The following is a 22,260-nucleotide window of genomic DNA, read 5'->3' on the forward strand; positions in this document are numbered from 1 at the left end:
TTCCAAGTAGCAACTGTACAGCAACACAGAAATATTTAATATTTGAACAAATACAGTTGTAGCAGATAGAGCTAGTGTGTGAAAATAATGCAGAGAGTATCGAAGTGAAGAATTTGAAGCCTGTCAAACATTAGGATTGGGCCAAATAATTCTCTCAAAGTGTTACTTAGCATTCACAGAGAGTATTTCATTCAGACATTGAAGACTGAGCTTTTACACAACTTAAAAGCAAACAACTCCCACTTCCCTCCTGAAGCAGAGATCAAAGCCAGAAATAAATAAATAGCTTAAAAAAACAAAAACAAAATAAAAAATATTAGAACACCACACACCACACCAAAGCTACAAGATTTTCATCTTCCAAGCCTCTGTTTTAACTTTTGGAAAAAGTCACCATTACAAATACCAGAAGAGTCCTTGCCAGGTCAGATACAGGAAAAAGGTGGTAGCAGTTACAGAGATCAAGCCCAGAAATTTAGCTCCTTAATACAGGAAGACACTGTAATGCCATCAAATGAAGCAACAGTAGCAGATAAAAACTTTCATAATGATGGAAGTGCCAACAGAACCATAAAAAGCCTCTATGGTATCTGCTGAACTAATGATAAACTTCACATTATCCATGTTGCACCACTCTCTAAAGCCTAGACATATTTAAAATGGCGAGCAGCAACCACAGGCAAAAGGTTTTAAGTGAACGAGATATTAAAAAATAAAAATGAAAAAATAATAACCCAACTCTCCCCAAACGAACAGCAACAATGGAAACAAGAAATAACTCAGCTGACTGACGTTCGGCAGTCTCTACTGTTAAATAAAAGTTAGAGATATGGCAGAAAAATAATCAGAAGCATAATTTCCACCGCTCTTGGTTTTTCTGGCTTCACCTTTTAGAGGATACTTTTCTATTTGCCCAAGGTGTTTCTGACACTCAGCTAACTGTTTTCTCGTATGTGTGACAAGCAGCGCCCAGCCCTCAGCAAGGTAGGTTTTCAGTGCTCCTTGAAGATAGACTTCTGCTTTCTGTGGACCCTTCTTCCTCCTTTAAAAATAAAGAAATGAGTAAAGTGATGTAAGAACTTTTGCAGCCATGAAAACTCTCTACACATTTTCAAAAAGAGGTGATAGGAAAGACATTGCATATGAATGCAGAACAAGATGCCATGAACCATTATGCTCTTTATTTTGCTGGTAACAGATCCACATATTGGCCTACCTTTATGTGATTCACTTAAGCAAACAGAACTGCAATTAGTGTAAATACACCATGTCAGTGAAAGGCTTCGTATACAGATCTATCCCGAGCCAGAGCAAATGAGGTGAAGCTACCTCCCACAAATGCAACAAAAGCCATCTCAGGCTTCTGACAGTTAACTCAAACTACACTTACTCAACAATTTTAAAGCAGGAAAATGCTTCAATGAAAATATCATTTTATCACTACACAGCAGCTCCATGGTAGTCTTTAAACCTATCACTATTCCTTCAGGTGAAAATTTAAGTTAATTTAGGAGAATCTATTGCAGCTAGAAGATCAGACTGCTTTAGTGAGCATAGGTGAGAAGCATGTCCAAACATGCCTTCCCCCCCCAAAAAAAAACACTTAGTACTCCCAAATTCTTCTAAATAAGAAAAATAAAGTGAAACAGAAAACCAGTGCAGGAGGTTCCTTTAGTAGAATTTGACAGCAGGGATAAACACAAAAAATATATTTGGAAATGAGGAATAAAATCACTGTAAGTTTCACATTCGGGAAGCAAACATTTTGCAATCACAACCTCAAATATAAAACTGATTACTCTCCAAAGAACATGTTTTTTGGCTTTTCTTCAACTATAAACTTTGAAATAAGTCAGAAGCCACATTACAAAGCAGGCTACAGTAAATGCAAAGTTATCTCTTTCCTTCCTCTGCTCTGTTGCCCTTTTCTTCCTAGAAGAAAGGATCAAGCTAAAGAACATAGACCAGTTAAAGGTCAGAGTACTAAATCATGAGGTGAGAATTAGCATTTGATATAAAGAGATTGACGGTGTTTGGGTTTTTTTTTTTGCTGAAATGCAGCCTGAAACTTGGGGTATGTTTACATTTTAAAAATACTTTTTAAAATTCCTTTTTTAAAATACAGCATATTTTCCTTAAGGATTATATTCAAACTTTTCAAAGGTAATCCACTTAAGACATTTTAAACATTCATTTACATATAAAACTCTGCCAAGTCCTTTCCCACAAGCTTAGCTGAGCGAATTCTTCCAATATTTGTGTACATTTCAATGGTGGCATGGGACAGATCCTGTTTAAAAGAAAAGAAACTGTTATAAGCTTTATATATTTTTAGTAGCTATATGGTATTTCACACAAACTCATAGCCAGTAACTAAGTTACTACACAAAATTATGAGAATGAGTCACTTTTTAGATTTCCCCTTGCCCCAGGACACAATATACAGCAGTTTGTAACAGGTCATCACTTTTTCTACAGCTGGTCATTATCCCATATCTGTGTTATAAATAGCAAAAGAAAAAAGTCTATTAAAAATTAGATAAGGCAACTCAAAACCACGGAAACAATAGACAAGATACAGTTTCAAGCACTTATTTACACTTGAATCCTCCTGTCTTTTTTTGAAAGCACCCATTTCTCAGTGACTATATACCATTAGATTATCATTGCAAGGTTGTGTAGTGTATCATTCCAGGAAACACCACAGCGTGACATATTTAGACTAATATTAGAGCTTGCTCCAGAGACTCATAACTAATACTTCAAAGCTAGGGCAACTACATATAGAACGCGGTATATCATTCTTTCAGTAGGGCTGCACATAATACAATCAAGTATATGAAAGTCTGCAGTATGTAAACATATAATTAAACAGAAAATGCTAAGTTACATTCAGTGTCTTCACAAGAGAGCTTTAAAAGAATTTTGCTTGAAGCTACGCAATCCCAAATTGAAGTTTCTCAGTCACCTTTAAGCTTAACTGCCAACGCAGTCACACCGTCTACATGTCAACTTCCTCACCTTGCCCAAAGCTTCCAATAACAGCGACAAATCTTTCTCACAAAATTAGCAGTTACAACACACACTGTACAGCACCACCAAACTTTTTTCTCAAGTATATAATAATCTCTGGCCAGATACATAAAAGCATTCCACATCATATTTACAAACCTGTAGCCTCTTCTGACTGTCGGCAACCTTCCACAGAAGTTCATTCTCCTTCATTTAGTGTATTGAGAACTATTCTATCCTTCAAAACAAATCACTTAAGAGCTCTCCACTGCCTAAGTATTTTGCGGAGTATCTGTCAGAAAGCATCTATTCATATGGGGTAGGAAAATTACCTAAAAATGAGTTCCCAAAGCCTTTCTTAGGCCATTTTTGATGTTTCTTATGGACAGCCTAGAAAAATCACTTATTTCTTTCTTTAAGAACTCACAACAATATCCTAAAATAAACTAGGTGATCACTCCTTAACAGATCAGTAAAGCCAGAGAGGTCTTAGACAGCAGCTACACATACAAATGAAAAGCTATGTTCCCCCAAAATTAAGGTACAAGCCAACATGCTTGTAGGAGATTTGAAAATCTTAAAAAAGATTCTGAAGTTGCATGAGACTAGCCATTGAACGAGAAGAAAGCCTTTCCTGTTAATAGAAGCTCATCACTTCCTGCTTTCAACATGTCTGAAAACCTGCATTTTACTTTCTGGACTCATTAAAATCTTAAATGCAAAAAATTATCTTAGCAGTGTCTGGAAATTTTAACTAACTCTATGTTCTTCTCCCCTGAATACATGGATAAAATATGGGTATATATAAGTTATATATATTTACGTGACAACTACACAGAAAACAATCTTTTCTATTTTATCTGACATCCGAATTTCTGTTGCATAAAAGCGCAGTCAGAAATACAAACAGGAAGGGCAATTCTTTCCTTGGCAAACTCTGCAGATCCCACTTGGTTTCTTAAATTTAGGAAGATACTGCTGAATGTAGCAAAGATCTCCAGGTACCAGTTGGAACTGAATATGTAAGAGCAGCTAGTAATTCTGAAGATTTTAGTTTTGGTCCATATACCCAGTCTTACACAGAAAAGAAGTCTAAAAATGAAACCTTACATCTTGAGATTTTTTTCTTTCAGTAAAAAACTTTGTAAAAGTAAGTACCACCTAGTTTTCAGATTAAAAAAAAATTGCTCAGTTTTCCTCCAACTTTTCCCCAGAAAACTTTAACGGCAGTACTGCAAATATAAGAAATTTCAGAGGAAAATTATTTAAGGAAAAAACAAACCCAAACCAAATCCCCCAAGATCAAACACACCCTTGTGACAGTCAGGAGTTTTTTGTTTTATTTAACAATCTTTTACTAAATAAAAACCCAGGAGGTCATTACAATGGCTCCTCAATAAGGGAGCTGTCAGGAAACAAGCATGCATATTAAAGCACAATGAGAATGCTAATGTTTCAATTTATACCAGCTCCAACCCTATTATCCACAGATGTCCCACAGTTTATACAAAAAAAATCCAACAGTATAACTTAAACCATGTAACACCCATTGCAAGATACAAGTCTAAACCATTCAAAAGGAAGCTGAATTCACACATCAACATTCTTCTGAGGAAGAGTCAATTAATTCTGAATTTGGGATAGCAGAATATGATAGCCATGACATTAGCTTTTTTCATAACTAAGTATACATACTTACAGATAATAACATCCAACTCATACCTGTAAATATTAAAGTTAATCTAAATATTTGAAACTTGGGGCCCATACAGGGTTCCTGCTGTAAAAGAGATCAGCCTTGCTGCATTCAGTGTGTAAGCAATAACCTTTGATACCAAAATACAGAAATGTGGATTTACGTTCCCAATGTTATCTTCTCAGGTTGGAAAATTTTGGCCCTATTAAAGCCATAATGTAAATACGCAAAGCTACTATAAATAGCCAAAACTCATACTTACTAAGTAGTGTTTTTCGAAAGCTTCTACAGATGATAAGGCCTCTTTAAGTTTCTTATAAGGGCTCTGTGACGCGTTGGCTTTAGAAAAAAAGCAGAACAAGAGGTGTCACTTACAAATATACTCCTATTTTAATAACACAGCCCCCACCTCACTTTTTCCTTCGGTAGAAAGTGGAGAAAAAAAACCTTAAAACTAATTTAATGTGGGAAACATCACTAACACTTTGAGATAGATCACGAGTTTCTTCCCCAGGCTCTAAAATAAGATCAAGGAAGGCTGTTTCACAACTCCCTGTCTTTGCATGCACAGGTGAATGATGTTCAGGGTAGCAGGGTAAAGGCAAGCAGCAATATAGTAACTGTACTAACTTCTCCACGCAGCATTTCATAACATTTATTCAACCTAGAAATGCACACCATTGTACTTAAATACCACACTCTGCCAAGAGTAACAATCTCACAACTCCCCACTGCTGGATTTATAAATCCACATGACAGAAGTAAAATGTAGTTTAAAGACATTTTACTACTTTAAACAACCTACTTCAAAGGAAAATGGCTAGCAAGACCACGTTTTTCTTCTGAAGTAGCTTGCTCAATTTAAAAATCTTTGCCTGACCAAATGTGTCAATATTCCCAGAAGAAAAAAGCCTCCATTTTAAATAAATACAACAGGCACCATAGCACTGAATTAAGAATCATACATCATCATACCTGCAAGAGTCAGCCTGTCAGCTAATGCTTCAAATATACTAATTTTTCTAGCATATTTAACACCTGAAAGCTTCTTCCCTACAAAAATATCTTTGTGAGTGATAAAATCCACACGGAGTAAATAAATTTAGCTGTTCAGCCACTCAAATAATATCACTTCAACTCAAATCTCATTTTGTAGCTCCAGTTTCAGGTTATCTATTTGCATTAGATCAAGGATGCTCTGTTTCTTTTTAAAATAATTTTATTTTTAATACTTGGCTGAAAGTATTAAAAACTTTACTCAAAACAGTACTGTTCAAGACTATTTACTTAAATGCTGACAAATGCAACATTAATGGAAAAAACTTACACTTGTAATAGTAAGGAGATGCATTAGTAATTTAAAGTACTAGACATACATTAAAAGAACTCGTGAGAGATACCAGAGTTCTACCAATGTTGATATATATATATATGTAGGGATATTTGGAAATTATTATTACTGATGTATTTATATGCTATGTATTTAAGACAATGTCAGTTATTAGAAAGAGTGCATACATTCCTTGAAATACCTGTTTCAGGGCGTTCTGCTCCCAACCCTGCTAACAGATCAACAGTTCTATTAAGGTCTTCTGAATTGGGTCCCTTCTCTGACACCAGACCACACAGATAACCCAGAGATTTTAACTGTAAAAGAAACCAGATGCTTGTTTTCAATAGGCTACAAAATTAATATAAAATTCCTTTTACTCTATTACGTCATTCCTACAATACATTTCCACTGCTATCATATTAGAATGCTTATAAGATCTGTATTAAAGTTGCTTCATGGGAAGAATGCAGAGAACCTTTCAAAAGTAACTGTTACTCTCACAATAGAAATTAACTTTATTGAGAATTAAATTGCATATAAGTTACTGACTCAAAAAGCATTGGAACATATGCACTGGAACACATGTCCCTACATGCATAACACCTAATCAGAACAAATCCTTCTATTTTTCTATATAAACACAGACAAAGCTTGAGATGTTTGGTAGTTATCACTGAAGTTCATTTCTAATAACTGTGTCTATATTTTTGAAATCTATATAATCAAGAAAGGCAGGCAGCCTCCAGTACACTGATCAGACAAGCTTGCAAATTCACCCAAAGTACTGTATTCAGGTGAAAACGTTCTTGAAAGAGAGACGATTAGCATAGCTAATGGTGTTAAAACAGTGCCACACAACTACCATATCAAGCTGGTATACTTGATACCCAGAAGTCAGCAGAGGATACTGCCTTAAAGAATTTCAGTTCTGTTGGTCATTCGGTGAATTCATTTAGAATAACTCAATCAACTACCAAGGTAAGCCCGCAAAAGAAAAAAAGGTCTCAGCTTATCATATTACCCTACACCATATAAAATGGGGATGGCCATTAACTTCTTTTTTTTTTTTTTTTTTTAAATTGCACTTGTCACTAGTTGCTAAGTTTCTTTTATTCAGCCTGTTCCACCTTACTGCTACTCATTATCCTAGAATTTTTCCCTTTATCCTTTGTGTTAGAAGAGCTATGAATGGGAGGAACATTTCCAAGTTGGGTACACATCTTCCACAGAAACATGTGAGGAACATGGGAAGAACGTGATGCACCCATCACCACTTTAAACAATTCTTTGTTTCCTTTATCCTCATCTCTGTCCCTCCCCTTTTTTTTTAAAACAGTAACTCTTCAAGGTGAAATTGTATTTCTCTGCTTTTGTAATAAGACAAGGACCTCCTAGGGCCTGTTAGAAGATTCCTAAGTCTACTGAAATATGAACAAACTATGACGAAAACAAAGAGAAAATACTCTACAGGCTAAGCAAATGAGGATGAGCTTACACTGGTCTTCAAAAACATCCACAAAGATCACAATATGCTATTTCAGCAGTTTCTGGAGCTTGCCATCTTTCTAAAATACTTTTCAACAGTGGAAAGCAGTAGCAACCTTAGACACCAACTCCTTCATAGAAATGAAATAAGTGGAACTTGAAAAGGCTTTCACATAATTAGGGAAGGGGCTTAAATAAACTGAAAAGGACACTTTACAGCTTCTACTTTATGGTAAGAGGTGGTAACTGAAAAATCACAACTTATTTGCCTCTTTCACAAGCCGCCAAGGGTACCACCTTCAGTGAAGTTAGGGGTTTATTACTATCTTACTAACATACTGAAGAAATAATGAACTACGTAAACAGATTGCTGTAATCTCTATTTATAATGGTAAATTCATCCAAATCTGGGCAACTTCTCCTGCTATAACTGAAATTCATGCTCCTTCTCTCAGTCAACATGGACTGAGTTTGTTCCGGAGTTTAATTGGTCAATCGTTATCAAACTAGCGGTGAGGGAGGCAAGGGCAGACAAAGAGGTGAACACATCCTAGTTATTCCCAGGCCTCATCTGACAGTGGAAAAAGTGGATATAAACCTGGATGTCTCATCTAGACTAGACTCAAGACAACATACAGAACCCCACATTAAATTCCACAGTAAACAGTACAAAATCTGTTCCACAGAAACAAATGGTCTACTTCAAAATTATAATACCACAACTGCAACACATCATTTGCTCACCTTCTCAGTGGCATAGCTCCATAAGCCAACTGTGTGAGAAACATTTGCATCTATTTGTGCCCTATCACAGCAGCCTTCTATTCTTTGTAAGACTTCCAAACAACTCAAAAACACCCAACAATCCAAAGCTCCAGGAGGAACAGAGACCTGAAGATGAACAGATAGAATTAACTAGGAAATAAACATTAATCAGGTAAGAAAATATTTCAGCAAAATACTTTTCTTTACACAATGTGGCAGTGCTTCTTGGAAGAGCTTACTCTAAGGATACACAAAAACCAGGCCAACTCTCACTACCTCCTGAATAATTTATATACATTCGTTCATGAAACAAGACAGCTAAGCAACTAAACAGTGATTATACTAACTAGATTTGACACATTCACCAAGATGAAAGAGAAGTAAGAGAGGATTAATAGGTACTAGTATTTGGAAAAATTCCAAGTATTTGGAAACTAAGCCTAAGGAAAGCAGAGTCAGGGAAAATTTCTGTAAATACACTACTACTTTCCTAAGGAGACATCAGAGGTAACTGAGACTGAAATTAAAAGTACACAAAGAAGTACATTAAAAAAAATTTAAAAAAAATAAATTAATCTAAGTTTCCTTCACAACAGTAAGCTTGTTAATCAAGGATAAGACATCTGTCATGAATAACTAATTAAAGAATGGAGATGGGAACAAACAAATAAACAAAACACACACTGAAAGATTTCAAGAATCAAGATAAAGATGAGCATAACTAAAGATCTGGAATACTGTCACAATAATCGTGTCTCAAAATCCTGTTCATAAACAATGCAAAAATATTCCTTTTATAGAGACTGCGAAAGTCTTGAAACCCATAATAAACTAGGTAATCAACTAATGCAATAGGAAAGTTCAACACGCAAGCACAATGCATTTGAGAAAAAAAGTAAAGATCTGAATTTTCAGGAAGAGAAAGATGGTAAGATCAGAGTAGTTTAGACTTCCGCTATGCGTTCAGTGGTGTCAAGCCACATTAAGAGGTTTGCTTGTGTTAAGAAAAAGGATCACAACAGGGATAACTACGTGGTATGCACAAGTAAGCGTCACTGTCTCACAGCCTGAACACCTACATACAATTTGGATCACCACATCAAGACCGAAAGAGCAGAAATAAGGGACAGCGCAGAGAACTGCCCCGAACATTGGAGGCACAGAACAGAATTGGGCTGGAGCAAAAGGGGAACTGCAGGAAGTATCTTCAGAGATCTAGAAGGTTGCACATATTTATTTTGGAAATCAAAAAACAAGCACAGCACACACACACACAACACATACTGCCTATGGGAATTACATATTAGTTTTAGAATACATGAAGGTGTCGGCGATGCATCTGAAGCAGAATTTCTGTTTTTAAACGCAGATGAACAGATGGAACTTATGCAACTTACTACCACAATGTCAGACAGGCAAAAGTTAGTTTTATCTGTGCTATTATAACAGCAGCTGCTAACAGAGTACCAGACATCCATGGGATTAAGGACAAGGATGAGTCACAAGGTGAAATCCAGAAATATTCCCATGCACACTACACTATTCTTAAAGACGTATTTCAATTCATAGACATCTGTGGTCATACATGGAGGATGATCAGCATACAACATCCCTGATAAAGCCTCCTTAGAGGACTGAAAAACACCAGCAGGAACTAAAGTACGGAGGGAGAAAGGGCAAAGCACAGAGGCATGCAACATGACAGAAAGCTCTGAGCACTGTCACTTGTTTCCATCTCTTTCTTCTGCTACTGGATGAGATAGCCAGAGACACATGTATAACACAGAAGAACATTACTGGGCACTAAAAGGAATCGGAAAGTAGGAACCACAAACGGCAATCAAAGCAGCACCCAACTTGCATGGCAGTAAGAAGCCCTACTGTAGGTACTGCTTCTTGTTCAAAATTGCTTTTTGTTAAAGACTACTAGCCTGCATATCAGCATATTAACCACTCCGCCTTATTTTCTTCAGTATAACACTGTTACAGATTTAAATGATGGGAACTACAGTTCAAGGGACTGGTCATAAATCCAGGAAAGAAGCAGACGAATTTACCTACCAGCTTAAGAAGTTAACTTTCCAGGTGAAGACTAGAATACTTTAACTAAATACAGGTTTGGTTTTCGGATGTGGTGTCTCCAATTTTCTTTCCAAAGACATCCTCATGATGAAACATTCAACTGTAGCACTGTTACAATCTGTTATTACAGCACCATTTTGATAACTCACAGCCAGTGCTTACTGCATTCTGGTCACCAACATCTAAACTTCAAAAATCTTGTTAGATCATCACTGAATAAAATCATTCACATAATGGAATATATTACACTGACTCACTTCCAACAGCTTGAGTTCTTGCACACAGTTGTGAAGAAGCTCCAATGCTCGCTGAGAAACCTCCCATGGCCTCTGCAGGAAAATTAATAACGTGCACTGGCGAGAAAATAGGTAACTACGCAAGTCCAGTAGAGTAGCTTCTTGATTCTGAATTAGCTCTCTCTTCTCCATGTCTATTGGTTTTCGGAGAATTAAACCATTCCAGCTCCTCACTGGCTGGCAAAAAAACGTCAGCCAGTTTGCACCATCTAAGTAAATAAAGTTAATATCCAAGAATCAACCATTGCTTTCTATCAAAGCCTCTTCTTCCTCCCTTCAGAGGTTCCGAGCTGGCTTATTCATTTTAAAGTTTATCTTATGGATAAATAGCTTAATGTCTTAACTTCAAAAATAAAACAAAAAACCAGCAGAATTTCCACAGCTGAGCAGGTAACTGAATTTCAGAACATTCAAACCCAGAGGCATTTTGTCTTAATTGCATATTTGTCATTAGTATAGCGGCAATCAGTTTGTAATGTATTTCTTAGCACTTAAGCCTACCTCAAGTTCAAAACAAACAAGCTTTATCTACTTAAGTATTTCTTACTTGGCCACCATGGACAGATGTGCACTCACTTTCAGGTATAGCATCAGGTTCAGTCAGGACAAATACAGTTCACTGCAATTACTCCTGCACTATATTTTTAGCAGATTCATAACACATAGCTGACTAAAGCTCTTATATAACAACATATGCTTTAGCTCATTAAAATGGTTTAAAGTTATTTGATACTTCTTGCACAGTAATTTTTCTTGAAGGGAAAGTTAAATCTTCTACAGTGTAGATCAAACACATATTTCTATTCAGTTTTGTAGTGATAACCAAATGTCTCATGTAATTTGAGGCAACACTGAATGCATTTCTCCAGGAAGCTCTTTATTGAATAACTTAGTGGAGAGCTGTGAAAACAGCAACTGTATCTCAGCCAGATCAATACTTAGGTAATTACAGAGCTTCAGGGCTCTGTTTGTAACAACCATCGAGTAAGAGCGAAACCTGGGTTTTCATTAAAAATTGCTGCTAAGCCTCAGAGATGAAAACCAAAACTTTAATAGACTGTAACTGATGTACACTGGAGTTTGTATACAGCACAAAACAAGAGCACAAACTGCCTAGTGCCCCTCCACTGCAATGTACCATCTTTTTCTCCCATGTACACATAGGGTACCCAAAGCACTGGGTTGTTTAGCAGAAGCATTGCGAAGAAATTAATACACTTAACATTTATTTAACATTTTAAGACACTTACCACCAGCCCCAAAGTTGACAACGTATTGAGAAAACAAGGCATCCAGTTCATCATACTGCACTAGCGCATCCTCAAACTGCTGCAGCATCTCAAAGACAAAGGCCAGTTCTTCCTTTTGACACATAAACAATACAAGGAGCACGTTACTGGTATTGGTCATGTCTGGTATTACACCCTGTCCCCATCCACACATAGAGCTCTGGGAACTACTTTTTCCAACATTCTTCCCGTTCCAGTATTCACACATATAGGAAAAGCTGCCATTGTAACAGATGCATCATTTCTTCCCAACACAGGGAGGTTCACAAAAGAAGATTAAGTCATACAGCTGCCAGTAAATTTTGTTGTGTATTCAGATTCTGATTCATTACAAGATATTGTTCATATATCTTTTAAAAGTTTGAGTTTAAAAAAAAAAAAAAAAACCAAACCATTAAGCTCATCTCCCAAAGCAGTAATATTTTTTCCCCTCTGTTTAGACTGTGAAGGCACCAACTCTAGAATCAATAAAGGTTGAGTTGTACACAAACTGAGCCGAAGTGGTAAATAGAAAAAGTCTGAGAATTAGATATATTAATATATCTGAGGTAGCACACGAAGTCAAAGGAGACATGATGATGAAGTGGAATTAGTGTGGAGGGACGGCACGGTACAGGGACCAGAACATTTCAAAGGAACTGAGACCTTTAATTATATCAAACAAGAGCTTCTTGCTTTTCTCTATACCAGCTAAAACAAAGACGTATTTAGAAATGTAAAAAAAAAAAAGAAAAAAAAAAGAAAAAAAAAAGAATTCAAGAGACATTTTCTATACAGATTACTTCAAAACAGACACTTTTCTAAAAACCATCTCCATACACAACGATAATAAACTGAACAAAGAAAGCATAGCAACATTCACATTAAATACCAACTACAAGTTTAAGTGTCTTTGCACAGGCACATTTAATGGGACATTTACCCAAAATTCAAGAGCAGCTACTAAAACACTTTCTAGATGCAATTTGTTAGCTTCAGTCAAGGTTCATAAAACTTTGACAAGCCTGAGAAGATTCTGCTTCTGTAACAGCACTGTATTACTACGTAACACAAACAAGATTTAAAACCGCTGCTTTTATACCCATCTTCATATTTCCTGCCCCAACCCTCAAAGAATGAGCAGAACGTTAAAAGTACCAGAAAGACAACTGAAACAACAAAAAGCCATTATTAAAACTAGAACTCAAGTGCTTTCTTCAATAAACAGACTCTTACCTGGACCATAAAATACTCGCAGAAGCTCCATCCTGGCTCAGTCCTTTTCTCTCTCAAAGTTCTCATGTCATCTTCAAACTTGCCTAAGTTTTTGGTAAAAGACATGAGAAGCAAAGTCCTGAGTTTGGTCAGGAAGGCATTCCAAGATTCCTGAGAACGGGAAGAGTCTTTCAAAGGGTCAGAAAGTACCACACATCTGTAAAGAGATTAATAGATTTAGAGTGAACAAAATTTAGTGTTTCATTCAACATTACTCAGAGGGGAGAAAAAAAAAAAAGCCACGTTTGAGCGTTATGCTTGCTTGTTGGAGGGCGGGAATGTCGGGGTTTGGGGGTTTTTTTTGTTTGGTTGGGTTTTGATGGCTTTTTTAAAACTACCATGTATCCTTAAGCCTGTGATACAGTTTATGAGAAGACTTAAGTGTTTTCCACAAAATAAGCACTATAAAGCTTTATTTTTTTTGAAGCACATAATGGATACATTATTCCAATTACTTAAACATAAGTAATGCTGTAGCTATTCAAGAAAAAAAAAGTCTACTTAGCAATACAAATCAGCGGAACAGTAATTATAGTTACTCCTGGCAAGAATTATGCAAGATACAAATCAAGACCCATTAGATCACATATAGTCAGCCTTTCCTCAGTCACTTAAAATAATCCCCCATAATATATCCTTATAGTATCTCAATTTGTTTATACAAAATATGCTAAAACTTCCACTGCTTTTCCCAGAAAATAAATAAATAATCAGATCCCATGAATTCCCAAATAAGTCAGCCTTTTTTTAGAGCATTTTCTTTCCTCAGTTTCTCTATCACAATTTAGTAACATTCAAAAAACTACCTATCTAAAGACAGGAAAATCTCTCATTCAAATAAAACACCCTTTCTGGTTAGAAAAAGTCATCTTATCCTACAGCAAAATGATTAAACCAAGCCAGTTAGAAACCAAAAGCAAACTGAATCAGAGTTGTTCAAACTATTTACCCAAATAACCCTGTATCATACCAAACACTGTCTAGGTACAAAGAAAGTGCTGCCAATGTACAGCGTTTTATAACATGCTGACCTGCCAGTCACTGTCAGCTCACACCAAGGTACAATGAGTGCTTCCATCTACTCTTTTCAACTTCAAATGTTTATCCTGTCACTCATTCTTAGGGGGAAAACCTCCTGTTTAAAGTTACCTCTTAAGGTTAAGAGAAAAAAATGTAACATATAATAGATTCAGTGCAATGTTTCAGAATAAGGAAGACAGTCTTTATTAAAGCTGGTTTCAACTTAAGATTCATGTATATTGTTGACTTTAATGAAAGCAGAAACAGTTTCATACATTCATTATTATTTTTCTTAGAATAAAAACACCTGAAGAAACTGGCTTTAAATCAATTATCTCATAGCAGAAAGCTGACTCAGTGAAAGGCAGAAAGTACAATGCTAAAAAAAAAAAAAAAGCCCTATTGGCTTCTTATTCCCCTCTCCCCTCACTCCCACTACCTGTAATTCTGGTAACATTTTTGCAAGCACCTAAGCAAACAAAAAAACCCTCAAGTTCTAAAAACTGATTATTACCAGAACGTACTGTTCCCCTTAAACCTCTCTTAGCCAGTAGGAGGCACTTGAAAGCTTTTTGAAACACATTTCAAAGACACCACAAATCCAGGAAGAACTGAAAATAAACTTCTTCCTTTATTGCTTGTGTCAGTCTTCTTCAAAGCAGAGGTCTTACAGTACCATCAGTTTGAACCCTGGACATAAAGGAAAGTCCTCACATGAGCAAGGAACCTGTTACATAGGCAGCTGAGTCTTTAAATCAGCACACTAGTCAAAAGGCTAAAATTGTAAAAGTAAAAGAACGCTTACCTGTCACTTTGTTTGTTACAGAAGTCATTTCTTATTTTATCTACTATAGACGTTCGGGGAAGGATATTTGTTTTGTTCTTTTTCTTGGCATCACTCTCAACTACCACAATTAGCCAGTCCACCGAGTTGTGAGCTTTGAGAACATTCTGCCACTTGGTGATGTCATCCTTGACTGTAGTTTTATACAATTCCGTGTCCTGGGATGAGAAGTGGTGAATCATCAAATCAAACAGACATTCTGAACAATTTCAAAATGCAAATTTTGTTCTAACAGAAGACAAACAAAAAGACACATCAAATAGCATTAGTGACAATAGTTCACTTACTGAAAGAAATCAAATGAGGTATAGTAAGTTTTGGTCTTTGAATTTAAACTATTTTTAGTATTTTGGTTAACAGTAAATATATCTTAGTATGCTGTTCATTATCATTCTTTAGATTACTGAAATTACGATTTTTAAAGTGCAAACTCTTATTTTACACATTACTGAACTTTGCAACAAAAACATGTTTGAAATTAGAAAACTGAACTGTTTTATTCTCACATAGTAACAGAAGTGTGATATTCATGCCTTCTAATACTGCTCAAACCTTTAACTGTTTAAAATTTTTTTCATAAAAATAAAAAAAAAAAACAGAAGCATTTGGCACTTTTTTGGCTTCTGTATTGGTTTTAAGCAGATCAATTCAGACGACTCTTAAGGCTGTTCTGGATACTTTTTAATTGGTCACAGATCAGATGTCACTTTTGTCCTTCAACTGGATAATTAATTCATAACAGAGGCCAACAAAAAAAGCAGTGAACTGTAGATAAACAGGATTAAGACATACCAAATCTTTCCCTGTTTAGGTTGCTGACACGTACTAATACCTAACACATATGGAAGATGAACTAAAGAAAAAATAAGATTTACCCTCGTGAATAGATCACAACTGAAATACTCTGGCCACATTTCTGTATTATGAAGCAAGTGTGCTGTGCTACTGCAGTAACACTCTTAGATCCTGTTTTTTTCACGACAAAGTACTGAAAATAGATTATTCAAAAGCCTGTCCTCTTAGTGTCAAGCTACATTACAAAGAAATACTGCTTATGGCAAAAAGTACTCAAGCTGACTAAGTTTTGTTTTCAATAATATTGGTACCCATGCTTATGCAATGCAGACTTAATTGTTCAAATAAGCATGAAAAGCAAATGAAAAATAGCAGAAAGCACAAGCAGAAACTCAAAACTATTTCATTTTTAAATCCGAGTACTCAGTTTTTCATTATGTTTTCCTAATACTCACACAACATTCTGTCCAATAAATGTGAAGAAAGGGAAAAGTCAAAAGGGCCTTATTCCCCTCTTTGGGTAGTAGCTCCTCTTTAAACTGAACAAAGTTAGATTCTAGATGAATCATCTTCGGAGCACGGCCATAAGACCTACAAAGTTTAAAAACCGGAATTAGTGGACAAGACATACATGGCAGAATACAAAAATGTCCTTGTATTTTGGGGAAGAGGAATAAACTGAAATACTCTGGTATTGGAAACTCACAAACTATGCTTACTGCAGTTTGTATAAAGTTAACTACAATTTGGTACCACTTAAAATGGGATAGGTGCTCCTTTTTGCAAGAACAGGAGCTAGAAGCTTCTCAGTTCTCATGAAAAGATTTTCTGTATCTCTAGTACCTCTAAAAGTATAAAATTCTAAATAAGAAAATTCTCAAAATATTTTTTTCCAGTCAGAAAACAGTGGGCCATACCAAACTTTTTACAGGAAAGTACATCTAATTCCACATAAGTTCTACCTATATCCTCACTAAGAAGGAAGCATGTCACTTTCAGAACAGTGCTGACAAGCACATCAAAGCACACACCAAGACAAACCCATAAACCACAAAACCATAAAGAGAAACAGAACATTACCATCATTTTTCTTTAGGTGAAGTTCAACATAGATGAAGAGTGGAAATCATCATCTTGAAGTGCACAACATTTACTTTGATTATTTAAGTTTTCCCTTCCTCAAGCCAGTTGCCGTATTCAACTCAATTCATGGTAAAAGCTTCTCAAAGTACAACAAATACACACTTTCCGAAGTCTAAAATCACACACTGATATAGTATCACAGAATAAAATGCAAGTTTACCTCCTCCATTCCATGGGTTCTCTAGGAAGCTGCTGAGAAAGTGTAGGATATAAGGAAGTAAATAAATTCTGATCTCCAGCACCTAAAAGTGAAAGGCATTAACCTATTATCATGGGCAAATTACAGAAAAGAGATCAATAAGCTATATTATTAATAGTTCGTTGTTTCAATAAAAAGATGTAATTTTGTCTGCTGTGTGGAAACTGGAGTCTAGCACTGAACCAGACTTTTTGAAATTACACGCTCTCATGACCTAATACAACACTTTAACAAGGCACATAATACATACACTGTTATGACTTCCTATTACAATTTTCCACATAGCTATACAATCCATATACCAATGAAAGTATCATCCATATAGCTGGTTCAACCCTAAAAACTAAACAAGCAACTCCTTAGCCGGAGTCATTGGCTAAACAAAGTATATTTAAAAAACCTCAAGAATTTAGCCTTCACAAACCAGAAGACTGGTTAGACAGTGGTTCACATCCCTCCTGTAGCTGGGCCTACCATGAGAAAATTAGCATTAGCACATGTTCTGTGCTTTACTGGGTTTGATTCCTTTCTCCCCATTATTCTGGGACTGCTGTTAACACGAAGCTGCTCCCTGACCACCACACTGTTCTTTCTGCCTTCAGAAGCATCAGGTCTGTAAACATGGTGCAGGTCCTAGACTGACCCACAGATCTGTGGTTATGCTTTAATCACCTGGGCTTTGAAGAACTGCATTAAATGCAACACCACTGGAGTAGCTACATATTTAAGATGGAACAAAATGTAGTGTCTACCCTGTGAAAAAAATATGTTATCAGTAGCCTATAAATATCAATTCTTAAATTCTGTTCTTTTCCTTTGGGTACAGGGAAGACATGACAAGGAAAAGGCAGGCTTAAAGAAAGTCCTTCCAACTTCTGACGGTTATCAGCATCCTTAAGCAAAGAGATCATAGAATCATTTTGGTTGGAAAAGACCTTTAAGATCATCAGGTCCAACCATTATCCTAACACTACCAAGTCCACCGCTAAACCATGTCCCTAAGCACCAATTCCATACGTCTTTTGAACACCTCCAGGAATGGTCTGTTCCAATGTCTAACCACTCTTTCAGTAAAGAAATTTTTCCTAATATCCCATCTAAATCTCCCCTGGCGCAGCTTGAGGCCATGGTAAGCTCTGGAACAAGGTACTTTGTCAGACACGTCTGAATCCAAACTGACCAGTGAACCATATCAGCCAATGTATAATGCCCAAATAGTCCTTCGTGATACTTAAACAGAAAACATGGCATTTGACAACTGGCAGACACATCCAAACGTGAAGGAAGTAAGGTCAAAAATATGCCTACCATTGGATAGTTGTAAAATCTGTTATGTCATGTGCACTCTCTAAATCTGGGAGAATGAGCTGGCCCATACTAGTTTAATGGTATCACTTATTAAATCTCTCATCTGCATGTTGCCCTGAGTTATCACACCTATTGCTCCTTTCCCTGTACTTCCTCCCTACTCCCTCATCTTTGGCTGGCTGCATTCTCCTCTACCAGAGACTGCAATTTAATTCTAAAAAAATCCTTAATTTCCTCCTACGGAGACTCTATTCTCACCCCTCCTGCCCCCACCCTGCCCTTCCCCACGATCTCTTGACCTGAAGAACTACATTTTCCAATGAGGATTTTAACAGGCACATAGGCCATTCCACTATTTCCTGGTAGATTTCCACCTGTTTCCTTTTTACAATCATCTGCCATTGTACAGCCCAATCTGAACAGAAGGATCTTCTTCTTACCTTCCTGTGGAACAGGGAGCTACAGCTGGAGAAGTACCTGACATCCTTTCTTCTCCCTCCCACTATGCAATCTCATCTCCTGCCACACAGCCAGGCATTACCTCCACAGTAGCTTAGCATGCTTTAGTTTATCTTGGAAACCTTCTTTAGTCCACTCACCTTTTCCCAGTTTTCTCATATATACTATTTTGATTACCAGCCACTAGCATAATTCTATCACTGCACACACAAAAAAAAAAAAAAAAAAAAAAAAAATTAAAAGTCTGATTAAATGTTAGAACAAGCAAAATCAGCTCTTCTGAGTCTGACCACAATAGTTGTTATTCAATGATACAATTTCCTAGAATAGTTAAAAAAAAAATACAAACAAAAACCCCCACTCTACTATTAGTGCTTTAGCCTTAAATCTCCAGAAAGCATTTCATTCTTGACTCTTCACCTTCATCCCGTCCTGTCTGAATTAAGCGTACCATACCAAATCATCTTACTGAAGACTATAAACAAATGTCTAAAATGAATACCAAAACAAGTGTGAGTCATATTGTTAATCCTGTCTTATACCAAGTTACAACATCTCTCTGAGTTAGGCCATGGAGAACAGTCTATTGATTTGCAACTCATTACTGCCCACAGAAAGTGAAATGCAGCTTAGCGATTTAGCAACAGCATGATGACCACATCAAAATGATAGCCCACGAAGCTTGGAGCCTGACTGAAAGAATGAAGCACATATTTCACTTCTGGAGCACAACAAAGCGCTCCTTCTCTACTGTACCTAAAAATCCAATGTGTGCCACGAAGTTTCAGAATTCAACAGCTTGAGTAAAAAGGACTACTCTGAAATACAGAGGAACTACTAAATGATAATGTTTAAGCACCCTGCTATTCCAGACAACCACATCCCATTATCAGCTTAAGAAAGGTATATTCTTTTTTAAACCAGTCAATTTTTCTTCCTGCATTGGTTTTGAGGGCATATAAAACACACGCAAGAACATGTTTTATGATCAAGGCAAGACTATCCTCTAGGATTAGAAGAAAAAGAGGAACAGACCTGCAATGCAAAATACAAGGGCTATCTTTTGAACGCAGACCAAACACTGCTACCACATATTACAAACACCCAAAGGGCTATCACGTTTCAGGTTCCGCTCAGCTAGACCCTGCACCTACTGTAATCAGCGTGTTTGAGCCACCTAAGTCAAGAACACTAAAAATGAAGTTATCAGTAGGCAACACTAGCACAGCACTGACATAGGACAAACAGCAAGACTAGTAGGACTTATAATGCACTTGTAAGAACTGTAAGACCAGCAAGATGCACATTAAATTGTTAACTCCTTGCTACTGGACTGCGGGGAGGGAGGGGAGCACCTCACAGCAAGTAGACAAGAGCACAACCTTCACAAATAAAAGAACAAAAAAAGCCTGAAAGATCACTCTCGTTTTGGAGTGGTGTTGTGCAAGATTCCTAGAACTCAAGAGGCCTGAAGCATGGTAGAAGTCTCATTCTCTTCTGATATACGCCTCTGAAGCATTAGTAGTTGCTGCATCCATGATCTATTTTCCAAAATATTGGGGGGGGGGGGGGGGGGAACATGAAGGAAAAAAACAGAACAAAAAAAAAAGAGAACAAACCATACCACTACAGGAATTTTTGCTTCTATCTGACTGAATTGTATGAAATTTGAATTAAACAGTCCAAAACCACAAGTAACCCTGAAATTCAAACTTACAGGAAACCCCAAAAGTCTGCTTCAAAGATGTTGATGTAAGTTTTTTTTACTGGGTTTTTTTTGGTAGGGTGAGGGGGTGTTTTGTTGTTGGGTTTTTTGGGGGATTTTTTTTTTTTTTTTCTGTTGGTTGGTTGTTTCTGGAGTTTTGTTTTGTGGGTTTTAAAAAAACCCAGACAGACTTATGTGGTGAGATGCCTAAGTACAACTTTATCATAGCAAATTCATTTCAGTGGATGGGTTTCAGCACTAAGCCCTCACTCAAAGGATTCTCAGTAATGAGGGAAAGCTGCTCCTAATCAAAGTGTAAAGGATGATCAGACACAACTGAAAAGGCAAAGGAAGGATGTGCACATATGGGAAAGAAAAGTAATTCTGGAATCCTATCATAACTAAAACCAAGCAGCCTTCTAGAAAAGGGTTTTCTTCTTTTATAATTGACAGAATTAAGTAAGGCCTAAATACCCAACAGAGATGATAACTAGGGATTAACATTAAAACATTGTTTGTCACTTAAAATAAGGTAAGAAGTGCACATCTTGTGTTTTATTATATTTTGTCTAACACAAGTATTTTTAAATTATTTAATCTTTATAATATTTCCAACATATACATATTTTGTACTATTTAAAAATATATTCTACAACTTCTTTAATTTATATTATAAGTCTAATGAATCTTTTTGATTGTTTTAATACTTGATTTATTTATTTTTTTAGAATAGGAAAAATGCTAATCCATAGCCTCCGGAGCACCTTTCTCAGCTTTTATACCGTGTATGTCTGAATTAATCTACTTCCCATCTGGATGTCACCACACACACCAAGTACAGAAAAAACACAGTACGTCTTCAAGTGATGCCACTCCAAGTATAGGGTGGTTCTGTATATGAAGTAATTTTAACTAACAAAATAATAGAAAGCAGTCATGTTCAAATGATATACATTGAAAAGAAACACTTCTGCAGAAAGGGAAGAAAGGACAAAGCACGTTTCCTTTCTTTCTACACTAATAAGTTCAGAAGGTATGCCCTTTGCCACTCAGCTAAACAAATTAAGACAAACAGGTATCTGTCCGGAAATCAAATGCAAATAAAGCAGCAGAACCTTAAACGGATTTTATGATAAGCCTAAATCAAACAGTGAATCAGACAGCATAAGTTAAAAACATTTATATGATCCTCAAAGACTTGATGACCACCAAATTGACATCTCAAATGTTAACATGGCCAGGTCAGGCAAAAAAGGAACAAAACTTATTCAAATGAGTCTTGATGGTAAACCTGGCTGTAAAAACTCATTATTTAAACCAAGTTCAAGGACAGGCTGTATCTCTGCAGAGCAGCTCACAACCATGAACCTAATCCTGAGGAAAAATTCTGAAAGCTATGTTAACCAAGAACTGAAATGGGCATCTAATGCCAAAACACTCCTTGTTTAGGTTACAGTGTAATGCAAAGGTGACAGCAAATTCTAGTAAATACAGCTCCAGAAGACCACATGAATGTTCAAACTACTAATTTTAAAAATTTTATGCTATTGGTCCTGTGTTTTCCTTTTCTCCATT

The 22,260-nt window shown here is 36.4% G+C and overlaps 1 protein-coding gene across 1 annotated transcript in view; it reads right to left on the minus strand.

The window, feature by feature from the left end:
- The window catches only part of TRAPPC10 (trafficking protein particle complex subunit 10), a 45,520-nt gene that overhangs the window by 17,614 nt on the left and 5,646 nt on the right, over window positions 1–22,260 (minus strand). The window contains exons 2-12 of the mRNA XM_086473963.1: window positions 17,175–17,256; window positions 16,327–16,462; window positions 15,038–15,234; window positions 13,174–13,369; window positions 11,920–12,031; window positions 10,631–10,878; window positions 8,271–8,417; window positions 6,241–6,355; window positions 4,971–5,047; window positions 2,199–2,290; window positions 902–1,042 (exon numbers count right to left, since the gene is read on the minus strand). Of these exons, the coding sequence (XP_086330089.1) occupies window positions 902–1,042; window positions 2,199–2,290; window positions 4,971–5,047; window positions 6,241–6,355; window positions 8,271–8,417; window positions 10,631–10,878; window positions 11,920–12,031; window positions 13,174–13,369; window positions 15,038–15,234; window positions 16,327–16,462; window positions 17,175–17,256 (1,543 nt within the window). The remainder of the gene's footprint in view (window positions 1–901; window positions 1,043–2,198; window positions 2,291–4,970; window positions 5,048–6,240; window positions 6,356–8,270; window positions 8,418–10,630; window positions 10,879–11,919; window positions 12,032–13,173; window positions 13,370–15,037; window positions 15,235–16,326; window positions 16,463–17,174; window positions 17,257–22,260) is intronic.

This window comes from Leptosomus discolor, chromosome 1, assembly GCF_034619465.1.
Source record: "Leptosomus discolor isolate bLepDis1 chromosome 1, bLepDis1.hap2, whole genome shotgun sequence".
Taxonomy (NCBI): domain Eukaryota; kingdom Metazoa; phylum Chordata; class Aves; order Leptosomiformes; family Leptosomidae; genus Leptosomus; species Leptosomus discolor.